This window comes from Sphaeramia orbicularis, chromosome 1 (assembly GCF_902148855.1).
Source record: "Sphaeramia orbicularis chromosome 1, fSphaOr1.1, whole genome shotgun sequence".
NCBI classification, from domain to species: domain Eukaryota; kingdom Metazoa; phylum Chordata; class Actinopteri; order Kurtiformes; family Apogonidae; genus Sphaeramia; species Sphaeramia orbicularis.
Window position 1 is genome coordinate 28,822,524 of NC_043957.1, and position 12,662 is coordinate 28,835,185.

The following is a 12,662-nucleotide window of genomic DNA, read 5'->3' on the forward strand; positions in this document are numbered from 1 at the left end:
TGATCAGTGAAGTAGGAAAATACCTGATTTTCACTGAAAAGGTATAGTAAAGAGGATAATATTATAATAAATGGTGAAAAATCACTTAAGAAAGGTTAAATAGAGAGAAAAACTCATTTGGGACCTGACACAAAAGTAGCACTGGGTCTTTATGGGTTAATATTGTTCACGCTTTTTAAGAAACAATTGTTGAAAATGCACATTTAAGATGTGACACGGTAAAAGCAAGTTGGAAATATCCAAAAGTTACATGACACAATTTTTATTTACATCCATTCTGTTGATGTAAAATGCTGCACAGTTACTGAACAAGTTATTTACAACTGTACATCTAGGCACATGGTTTGCAGAAGGTATTTGAGGCTGATCACACAGTTGAAAAGCAGTTCAAATGTCCTTATTATTAGAGAGCATTTTATTAGTGCTGATGAAAATGTGCTTAATAAGGCTCTTAGCACCTCAGAGACCCTCATGAGTTATATGGGTACTTCTGTATGACATTTTCTTGTATACCTTTGTACATTATAGTAACACAACCAAACACTTTAATTCACCCTTCAGTTAGTTCTTGTGCACTCCAACTGACTACCAATGTCAGCAACACACTCACAGTGAGTGTTTTATGTCACTTAAGGCAGGGTTGAAACACTGGTAGGACTGCAAAGGTCGTCTGAAATCTTGCAAGGGATGATGACGCTTTACATTCATAAAGTTGCCTCAAATGAGAGAAATGACACCACTCAGAAGTCCATTCCATTCAGCACTGTTCCTCCCCTAAAGATCTATGAATGTCATTCAGGTCCAGGGAGTCAGCAGGTATGGGAGTTCTCCTGCCACTTTTCAGGCTCTGGCTTGTGTAAACTTCCACTGATTTTGAGATCGAGTGCACCGAGCGATCCCGGAAATTCCCAAAGCCTCCTGAGCATGCTCCTCCCGGATGCTTTGCTCAAAGGTCTTGCGCTTGTGCCTGAATTCGATGACGGTTTTTGTGTAAGAGTTGAGTGTGGTAACCGATGCGCCCATACAGAAGGTGAAGGATGCCCACGCCATGCTGATATAAACAGAGCAAATAAATAAAAAATAAATAAAAATGAGGCATTCCCCTGACACAAACAAATGAATTTATGGAGATTCATGCTATGAAAAATGTTAGCTGAACTCTGGTCTTGTGGGCACCCATGTACAGACAAACCAAATTGCATTTGACATTTTTCCATCAATATTATGACACTGTGTTTGCAGAGATTAGTGTCAATCACTTTAAGTCCTGCCACGCACGGCCACATGCGAAATCAGACAATCAAACCATCATGTCATGTACTTTTCAAGCAGGTTGATTAATGCTCACAAAAGGTCAAGAATTGTTTAGCCTCCGAAATGAATTTTCAGCATACTGTGCATATTGTGAAGGAGTGAAATATTATCCCCTTATACAATTCCAATCACGTCTGTATTGGGGCTTTAAACACCAAAGCCTAATCCTGCCATAACATGAAAGCTTTGGGCTTTTTTCATTAGTGACAGTGATGCTGGGAAGAGGTGAGAGCAGAGCTATGACTGACTATACAAGGGTTCTACATGCAAAATAGAACTTCTGTTCCAGTTTCCCAATGTGTGACACAGCTCGTCTTTATTTGTCAGGCATTTAAACCAGAGAGTAATAAAATGTGACAAAATCTGTCGAGATAATATGTGGAGTCGTACCAGAAAGACCAGCCGTAGTCCCAGTTGTATGGCCTCCACTCAGGTGGTCCATGGCTGACAGTCACCTGGAAGACCTGTGTGTACATCACATGGGCCACCATTCCCAGGAGACCTAAAATCACACACACACACACACACACACACACACACACACACACACACACACACACACACACACACACACACACACACAAACAGCAAAGAGCTACATGACAAGACTGTACATTTAAGACAATACCGACCTAAAGCTTGTTCATCCTGGTGACTTTTTACAACAGAATATGCAAAACAATCATTCCAGTCTCTTCTTATTTATTCCAATTCTATATTACAGGATCTAAATTGAGCATTGTCAACATAAAAAGCTCTACTTTCATGTGACAAACTGTAATGTTTTCTTTACTGCTCACTTCTAGATCTAAATTCATTTTAAAAGCAGTAAATGTTTGCATTGATGTCTTTCTGAACTCATTACAAGATCTGATGTAGTATGTCTTGCCACTCTCTATTATGGAAAACACAATGCCATTGCTCAGAAACTGTAAACACTTGAATATAGTCTGTTAGTGGTAATCACTACAAATGCTCACAGCTCCTTTACAACCTGAAAGCACAGTGAAGACAGCAGCAAAGGCATTGAGCTTTAGTCCATCGATGACATTGCTGGAGTGGACAAGCTCTAAGCACATGAGGCTGAAGCCCACCACCAACAGGATGATGTACAGCATCTCAGAAACCAACGACAGCCACAGCATCCCTGCAAAATTCATACGTCAGATTATGTTTAAAGGCAATCGCTTTACATTTTGTATAACAGAGGAGTGTACATGTATGTAGAACCACACATATTTGCAGCGGTAAACATATCAAAACAATTCTGTACTTCAGAGGCCGTTTAACATGCCAGAAATTATACTGGTACTTGTTTACTGTTGTATATGAGCCCTGAGGTGTGTTGTTGTGGGTCAAATGGTGTTACTCTGATCTTAACTTGTTCATTTGCCTTTACTGGAATTGTATTTATTTAAAACTGTTTTTATTTATTTTTTTAATGAATCTGTTTTTACTGTGCTCTTACTCTTTTATTTTTGCTGTGTTGCAAAGTACTTTGATCAAAAGTGCTATATAAATGCAATTTATCATTATTATTATTATTATTATTATTATTATTATTATTATTATTATTATTACTGTAAGAAGCAGATTTTCCTTTTGCATTTCCTACTTCGTCACGTCACACATTGTCATGATATGAGTTCTGTCCAACGTACAACAGTGTTAGCACACCTGAAAATGCAGATACCTAGACCCATGTAGAGCAAAAAGTAAAGGGATCGTGCTTCATATTGAAGTGATTTGTCATCTGAAAACATTCAAACTTACATGACTTGAAACTATGTTAAGGAATAACTAAAAAAAATATATACCTAAACTTACCTGCAAAGTTTAAAAGATGAAATAATTACATCTATAGGAGTGAAATTTATCAGAATGCCTCAGATTGTCATGAAGTATACAGATTCACAGCACCACAGGCTCATTTTAATCATCTCTTAAATCAGGCCTGCTGAGTAATAGAGTTGGATTGAATTACTTTGTTTCATTCAACAGAGGCAAAAGACAAAATGTATTTTTTCCTATGGTATTAAGGTATTAAAACGTTTTCAACCATGTAACAAAAAGTTACTATCTTCCCATGTATTTAAGGTCACTCACCTTTTTCTGATGCAGGAGCCAAATCGATAAAGCTTCGACATCTCTCACCTTGAAAAAAGAAAAAAAAGAATAGAATGAATAGTGTCATACGTTAGCATATTTTATTATCATGAATATTTAACAAACATGGTAAATCTACATTTTTAATTGACTGTGGAATATGTGCAGAGGTTGAGGAGGACTTCACAAGAGAGCAGGTGGTATGTTTAGAAGGTCAGAAAGGTTTTGGGATTAACGCTGATGACACAAAATAAAGAGTGGTGCCAATAAAGAAAATGCTCATAGTGCAGAGGTGATACAGGCCTTGGTCCAAACCCTAATCTATATTTAATTCCCAGTTTGTACCCAGGTGTATTTCACCAGATCAGATTAGAGTTTGACCTCCTGATCAGTGAACTGAAAACCAAAAAATTCAAAGGTCAAAAGTTCAGAAAAGGATAAACGAAATGTTGAATAAGAGGCATATGTTAGAAATGCAGCTTTTCTGTGCCCCCTTCACTGTTGGCAGATGGTCTGTTGGCAAAGGCTGCTAAACATCTGGTTCTTGTCCTGTTGAATTACAGGTACTTTCCACAGAATTAAAATGACTGTATTAAAGAGATCTTGTGTTAAAAAAAGAAGAAAAAGAAAAAAACACCTTTAATACCAGCCATTCCTAGGAACACACTGATGTAATAACCCCCCAGTTTAACAACAGAATATAAAAAAATAACCTTTGACATCAAACATTCTTTGCAGATGTGCTGTTTTCCTTCTGTCATCTGTCAAGCAGAGCATGTCGTTGGATTGGTTGTGAGTGGAACACTTTAATCAGGTAGAAAGAGGGTGGCAACAGCTGTTTTGAGGAAAAACTCATCAAGGCCCCTGTTACATAATCCTTATTAACTCAAGCTGTCTCAGCTCCCTCCTCCATCGTACAGCCACTTGATGAGATAGACGTGTGTGAGCAATTCCTTGTGGAATAACTGAAATGTATGTGCTTTATTTATGAAATCTTATAATTCTGAAAATATATCTTTGCAGTACAGTTACAGTTATGAGCTGATGTGAGGTGGTTTTGTCACTGTGGTGGTTGGAGATGATTGCTGCAGTAATTCCAGATGAAGCTGGAGTAAACCAATCAAAGTGGAATAATCTTGTCTGATCACACCTTTGGCTTGAATTTTTTACCAGGCCGTGGTGTAATTTCTTGTCTTCTCTTGTTATTATATGATTGCAAATATGCCCACAGTTTCCAGTAAAAAATAAAGCTCCCACAAACAGCATTACTTAGGATGCATCGCCTGAACCATGTGCTAGACAATCATGTGTTTTCATTGACTTTTGTTTGGCCTGCACTCCAACTAAAACAAAACAGTTTTTTTATCCCTTGATTTTTGATAATGTCATAAACCCACCAGTACTAACAGAAGCCAGTTATCCTGAAATTGTCATGAAATCAAACGAGTCAAATCTCAGTTTTAATCGGCTAATCTTTATTTCCATTGACTATCCCCTACAGTCAAATGAGCATTATAAATGATTTTCTGAGGTGAAAATGTCTTTATCGGTGAGTATATTTTACAGTCAGAGATTTTGTTAGATAATGCCTCACAGTCTGGGAAATAGCATGATTAAAAGTGACAAATTAAAAAGTAAGAAGATATTAGCACATTAATATGAATGTTAATAATAAAAAAACTAGGCTATAGGTTTTTTTATCTAGTTATTTACCAAACCTTAAACTGAAATGTCAAATAACCAACATTTGTCGGATTAAAACATTTTTTCTATGATTGTGACTAGTCTTAGTTTTGCTCTTTTAGCCTGGTCATCTGGACTTTCCAATGAAATTTATGAGATTTGGTGCGTATGTGGCATAAGTCTCTTCAAAGTTGACATATAGATCATCTGGGCCGGGTGATAAAATATTTGCAAAACAAATACAGTTTTTTTCTTGAAGGATCATCCTCATTGCAGCTTCTTTTTGTCCAAAAGAATTATGATACTTACATTGTCAAATAAAAATGTCAGAGTGTGTTATTGAAATTTAATCCTGCAAATTCAGATGTTGTTGTAATATAATCATTGTAAGTGACTTAAATCCACCTAGATCTGAGAAATATTTGTCAAGTTCAAATACAGTTTCAAGCCTCAAGTAAATGTCTGAATACCCGCAATTCTTCAACATTCACACAAGACTAAAAAAAAAATCTCTAATCTGGAAAGAAATAATGATGTGAAGAAGAAAACATTTATTGTTATGATGTCAATTTTTGACCACATTATCCAGCTCCAATTACACAGTTATAATAAAAGAGTCAATATTAACCCATAAACACCCAAAACCTCCACTGTTGACTAAAACCATCTACTGATCTAAAATGTTTAATACCTGTTGATCCACTAATCCTATCAATACATGTAAATAACGGTGTAAAATACAGTTATTCATCTTTTCATGGTCATCAGATTTGACCCATTTGGATGCTCAGAAGCTCTGTAGTTACCGTGGAAACACAATCATCTTCTACAACATTGATTCACCAGCAAAACCCATGGAGCTGACATTGTGTTTACAGATAGATAGATAGATAGATAGATAGATAGATAGATAGATAGATAGATAGATAGATAGATAGATAGATAGATAGATAGATAGATAGATAGATAGATCGATAGATAGATAGATAGATAGATAAGCTCTATTACAGACACTAAAAAGCAAACAGATAAATACAAACACAATAAAAACCTCTATACTTTCCAAAGGCAGTCAAACCAGTGTTTCTAGGACTGAGCTGTGTAACATGCAGCACTATATGCAAGATTAGTCAACAATAAAATTACAATATTTTCTGAATGATTCAGGCGACACATAAACTTACACATCAGATTTCTCAAGACAGCAGGCAATGAATTTACTCGATTAGACACAAACAATTCACTGGCACTAGTCCATCTGAGCTTTTTTTTTTTTTTTTTTTTTAATAATATTATGTTCAGTTATTGACATCTTTGCTGAAAAAGACACTTTTTCTTGAGTTTTCTCTGTTTTTTATTTAATAACCCTCAACTTTACTCTGAGCTTTAATAAACATCTACATGATCAGTGAATTATATATAGGAAAATACATGGTTTACACTGAAAAAATGTGAAATAAGGAAGATAATACTGCAATCAATGGTAATAAATCACTTACGTAAGGTTGAATATGGAGAAAAATTAATTTGGGAGCTGACACAAAAATCTTTAGTCTTTAAGTCTGCATTGGTATTTATTGATTATTTATTGTTGATTATTTAAATGCATTTATTCGTACTTGCTTTCAATGATCTTGTATTTGTTCATTGATTTATTTATTTATTTTTGTCACTTAGCACTTTTATATGTGGGCTGATGTCTGTGGTAAGCTATGGAATAAATAAAGTTTTCTGATTCTGAAAATAGCACTGGGTCTTTATGTGTTAAACAGTGGAATAACTCTCAGAATTCTGTCTGATAGCACTGGTCTACAAGGAAAATGCTTCCAGAATAAAAGTAATGAAATTTTACCACATGAGAGCCACTGATAAAGAAAAATCAAGTAAAAAGATGCTGGTTGGCTGAACTTTCCAAGATACAGCCTTGGGTCAAAATGTGAAATTCAAGAATTAACGAGGGAATGGGTTTGACTCAAAAGGAATATTTGTCTCAGAGCTACAAGATCTACTTCAAAACACTGTCTGCACATTAGAATACATTCACTTTACAGGTTCTATTTAGTGGAAGATTTATAAAACTGTTATATAAACGTACATAAACCAATATATATGTTTAATAACACTTTATCATATACCTTGAAAACATCAGCAAACCGGCACTTTTGTCATTTATTTTCCAATTAATCTTATTAAAATACATAACATTTAGCACATTTAATGTCTGAAGCAAATCATTTCTGGAAAAAAAAAAAGTAGACCAGTGTAGTAACTACTTCAATAGTCACAACATCTTACTTTCACCTCTTACTTTCATCGTGGATATTTTCCTCACATGAAAACCAGATGCCGGTGTGGAACTGACGGAACAGGAACCTGTCGTCCCCTGTCTCCCAGCTGTAGACCACCTTGTTGGGGTCGGTTTCGTTCACTCCGTAGTCTATGCACTGGTGCGTCCTCAGTTTGCTGCACTTTGGTTTGGGCACCCTCTGCGTCCCGACGCACCAGTAAGTGGTGATGAACGCGGTGATGGAGAAAAACAGAGCGAAAAAGTTCAGGCTGAGCGACAGCAGGGTCCTGCATTTGCGTGTCGTCTTCATTGTCCGTGAAACGGGTGCAGAGTGGAATGGATTCTAGTATCCAACAGGTGAGGTCCCATTTGGCACTCCACAGACTGGTAAAATCCCCATCGACACGCAGAGCACTGAAAGCATCTCCACACTCAGCTCGTGTGCCATAAGTGACACATTTCCATCCACTTTTTTTTTTTCTCTTTCACATGCGGTGTCCCACGAGTGTCCAGCCTATAGGATGTCACGTTGTCAAAGGATTTGACGCTCAAGTGTCGGATTTTCTTATGATGCTCTGTGCCCCTCCCTCTCATTAGGATGCTCCCCCTCCCCTCTGCATCCTTCACAAACAACTTATCACCCACAGAGCCACTATAAGCCTGTCAATGTGTAAGACCAGTGCACAGCAGAAATAACATTTATTTATTTATTTTTTATTATTATTGTTTTGGGTTTTTTTTAAACCTTTATTTAACCAGAAAAAGAAGCTCATTGAGATTAAAAATCTCCTTTGTAAGAGTGTCCTGGCCAAGACAGCAGCAGCAGCAGAAGTTATACAAAATAGAAATCACAGCCATACATCCGCACTAAAAATATACATAAAACACAATAAAAGTTAGTTCTAAAACCATGAATCACTAAACTAAGAATATACATATAATAATTTAAAAGGTATTAAAAGTATAACAACAATGTTTCTTAAAAGCATCTCAAGGCTGAATTTGACACAAAAATATTTACAGTCGCGGAAAAAATTATTAGACCATCAAAAGTCATCAAAAACAATGGTTATGCAATCAAGTACTAACTCCTTTGTGTATCATGTGACTAATACAGACAGAAAAGAAAGCATGGAATGTCTAAAAGCACTGTTTTTGGCAGTACAATGCCATAGATATTGATGGAAGAACTTTAAGTGATTTTGGTTGTTATCAAGAAAACTATGGAAAATAGCTAGATATCAGCTTTGAAATTAAACTCTAATGAGCAATTTTTTTGTTATCATTATACTTGTCCAAACAAATAACAAAAATCAGCAGGACAATGCTAGGCCTCATTCTGCATCAGGTCCAACAGCGTGGCTTCATTGTCACAGGTGCAGGAGCTGGACTGTCCTGTCTGGAGTCTACATCTGTCTCCTACTGAAAATGCATGGATATCATGATGAGGTTAATCAGACAATGGCCACAGTGGCCTGCTGAGCAGCTCCCGTCTTAGAAACAGCAAAAATAATCATTTAATTTATAACAAGTGGTGCCAGGCACAACAAACCCCGCCCCTCACACATATTGTAGCTTATTTTGTCATCGATCCAGCTGATGTCATCATGTCTATGCATGTGCTGATGTCAGCATAGACATAGACGGCATAGACAAATTTTGGCCATTATAAGTAAATGGGGAAAAAAAGATTTTAAAAACTCATAAAACATTTGAACTTTGACCTACTTTTCCCAAAATGTAATCACATCTATTCTGGGTCACTGGCAAACTATAAACCCAATTTGGTATGAATTCAAACAATAGTTTTGCTGCTAAAGTGTTAACAAACAAACAAACAAACAAGCAAACCAAACCAAAAACAATACCCCTTGCCTCCCCTTTGGGGGTCGGGGTAACAATAGTAATAAAAAGACAATTACAGGCAATAACACAATAGTAAACATGTCTCTGTCACAACTCTTTCTAGTTTGTATTGTATTTTTATTGATGCTCAGTTCCTTTTATTTGCAAATGTAATGAAAGAAAAAGTGACACAATACTGTAATACTGCATAACGACTTGTAGCAGATTGCTTTTCTATTAGTCCTCTGTTTCCAAGAGTTAGTTTGCTTTTCAGTTTAAGCTGACCCCTGGGCTCACCCGCTGGCATCCTGCTGTCTACTACTGTCCTCTGATCAATAAAAGCCCCTAGACAACCGAATATACCAAAGATTTTTCCTGTGAATCCTAGGATTCCTTCTGTGGAAATGAGCTAAAAATAGTAACCGTTTGAGCCGCTGCAGATGTAGTGTTTACAAATACAGAGTAAATGAGGCCAGATACTACGCATGACATCTTCATTACTTCTACATCCCCATAGGCTAAGCTGTACTTGAATATAACACTGAAAACCAAATCAGGCCAAAACTCTCTACACCACAGTTCCATGATGAATAAGCCGCTGGTGATACTGAAATAAATTGCTCCATCAGAATTAAGATGATTTGAGGTTAAGGAATATGTATGTCTTGGATCATGAATAATGGATTAACCCTCACATTTGCACTTCACCGTATAGGGTTATGCATATACTGATGAATGAATGAATGTGATCCCCGTACAGACTAACCTTCCACTGTCTGACAAAGCTTCAAAAAGTGTATCCCAAGATTACCCCTTGGCCCTCGCCAACAGTTTGCAAGAGTTTTATTGAAAATCAGCAGCACTTTGTAGGTTGGAATGCTTGACCTCAGCCTAGTCAGCTTTACACTCATGACACTCATGCAGATGGTGATAGGCGAGCTCCTGAGTTCATGACCGGAAGGGGGACTTAATCCCTACTCTCAAGTTAACACATTTGAAGTTCTCTGTTGCACTGTGGGGAAATGAAAGTTCAGCCAAACAAGTAGGCTGCAAAGCGTATGAGAGTATTTCATTTTGGAGAACTTTTAGAAGCAGGAGTGTTGCTGAGTACAGGAGGCTTCGCAGTGTGCACAATTAAAAGCTCATTGTGCGCCGAGGGGGGTTACTGCAGGGGCTTTTTGTTGCTGACGAGCATGTTGGAATACACTTAAGTCTTCTAGGCCATCCATAACCAAAGACTGGGTCATGACCTCCTAGTAGGTCACAGGAGATTTTATGTAGGCCAACAAATACGTTTCAGTTTTCTGTAAAAAAAAAAAAAAAAAGTGCTTCCAAAATAAATGCAGTGAAACTTTATCAAATTTGGGTCACAAATACCGAAGAAATAAAGTCAAAGCACTAGTTGGCTACAGTTTTCAAGATACAAGCATGTATGTTCATTCAATCATTTTCTGAACCATTCAGTCCTCTGGATGCTCACTGTGAGTGGAGCCTGTAGTACTGGATACAGGACTGGGTCAAACTGTGAAACTGTATGAATTAATGAGAGAATGGGTTTTACTCAAAAAGCACAGTCGTTTCTCAATTATCATTTTTTCTTCACTCTCTATACATTACAATACATTCACTATTTACGTGCGTTCTTGTATAACATTTATAAATCGGTTATATAAATGTACATAATCCTGTACACATACAGTATGTAATAATAACACTTTTTCATGTTGGAAGCATTAGCCAGCCAGTGTTCTTTTCTGATTCAGATTATCAGTGTAAGATTTAGAACAGTATATCTCTAAAGCAGATAATGTACAGAAAAATGTAGACCCACTGTAAAAAAAAAAAAAAAAAAAATCTTGTTTTTATGGAAAAAAAGTGGTAGCTGTGGTTACCAGAACAATACTGTAAAAAATGCATCAAACCATAAACATATTTATGGAGTAACATGTAGATTTAACATTTTAAACATGTATATTTAACATTGGACTTTGGTTATATTTTCATGTTTAAAATGTTTAATTTACTTAATTACTTTTTTTTTTTTTTTTAAGTCTGAGAATAGGCTTTTATTTCAACATTTTGGTCATGCAAGTTAAATGGTACCACATTATTTTTCCATTTACAGTTTTATTCTCTCAAAACAATAGAATTTCATCATTTCTACATACAAATATGGTTGTGTTAACATACTCTTTCTGTAAAAACTACAGCTATATTTGATTTAATCGTTAACACAAATATCTTTTCAAATAAACAACTTTGCATTGTATTTTCACTTATAGTTTTTTATGTTCCAATTTTACAACTTTTTGGTGTTAATTTTCAGAAAATGTTTCCCTATAACTTTAAAAAAAAAAAAAAAAAAAAAACATGAGAAAACTTTAACTTGTTGTCAAATATGAGGTGTTTGATGTATATGTTTGCAATAACATGGGCTCAAAGTGAAGTTGTGAGGTACCATATATCTTTGAGGTGCTGATTTACCTGTTCAAGATAATTATACCGTTTAACTCTTTAAAACCTGATGTGTCATTGCTGACACACCCTGCGCATATGCAGTTTGGCTGTAACTCTTTCACTGTTTGTGCAACTGAAAAACTTCTAACGGTTTCTGAAACCGGAGACATTGCACTTTTTAGGCTTTATTGGGTCATTACGGTAATTTCACTCATGCCTGTAGTAGAAGCTGGAGAAGAAGCCATTTTATCAGAATTATAACATGCAGGTAATTGTAAATGACTGCTAGATTTTGAAAGTTAAAATGGTCAAAAGGACTCACTCACAGCATATTTTGTAACTTTTTTATGGTCAAAATAAGAACAAAAGCCTAGACAGACCATTTTAGGTTTAGCATTTAAAGGGTTAAATCAGTGGTTTCCAACCGTTTTTGGCTCGTGACCCCATTTTAACATCACAAATTTCTGGCAACCCCAGATATTCAACACAGAGACATTTTTTTGCTAAAATTAATTTGTTTTTGATCATGTAATAGTTTGCTATACTATGTTGCAAATAAACGTTAATTTTAGACGACATTTAGTCTATATAATGTCTATTATTATGGACGGAGGCAGAAAAGCCAGGTGTAGATTACCGCACAAAGGGAGAATTGGATTTTCCTTGGTCAGGATATGTACAGTCAGTCCAGCTTGGATTTAAAAGGCTGACAATTAATACTGAACAAACAATAACTCGAACTATGAATTATGAAAGAGCTGCAGCATCTGAAACTGACCACAATGAACATTTGAAAGATAAACAGTACCACAGTGCTTCAGTTTCTTACTCACAGTTTGTCATGTCTTTTATGTATTATGATTGTATTTGTGTATGTACTGTCTCTCTCAACTCACCATATATTTTTTATTAGTAAGCTTCTTTTTATTTTTATCAGTTACTAAAAAATTCAGGCAACCCCATTTGAATT

The 12,662-nt window shown here is 36.0% G+C and overlaps 1 protein-coding gene across 1 annotated transcript; it reads right to left on the minus strand.

The window, feature by feature from the left end:
• Window positions 1–246: 246 nt before the first annotated feature.
• Window positions 247–7,912, minus strand: LOC115427259 (germ cell-specific gene 1-like protein). The gene is given in 6 exon segments (XM_030145757.1): window positions 247–915; window positions 918–1,051; window positions 1,705–1,816; window positions 2,309–2,461; window positions 3,421–3,468; window positions 7,412–7,912. Coding segments are annotated over 6 exon segments (894 nt in total). The 5' UTR covers window positions 7,701–7,912; the 3' UTR covers window positions 247–757.
• Between the last annotated feature and the right edge of the window lie 4,750 nt (window positions 7,913–12,662).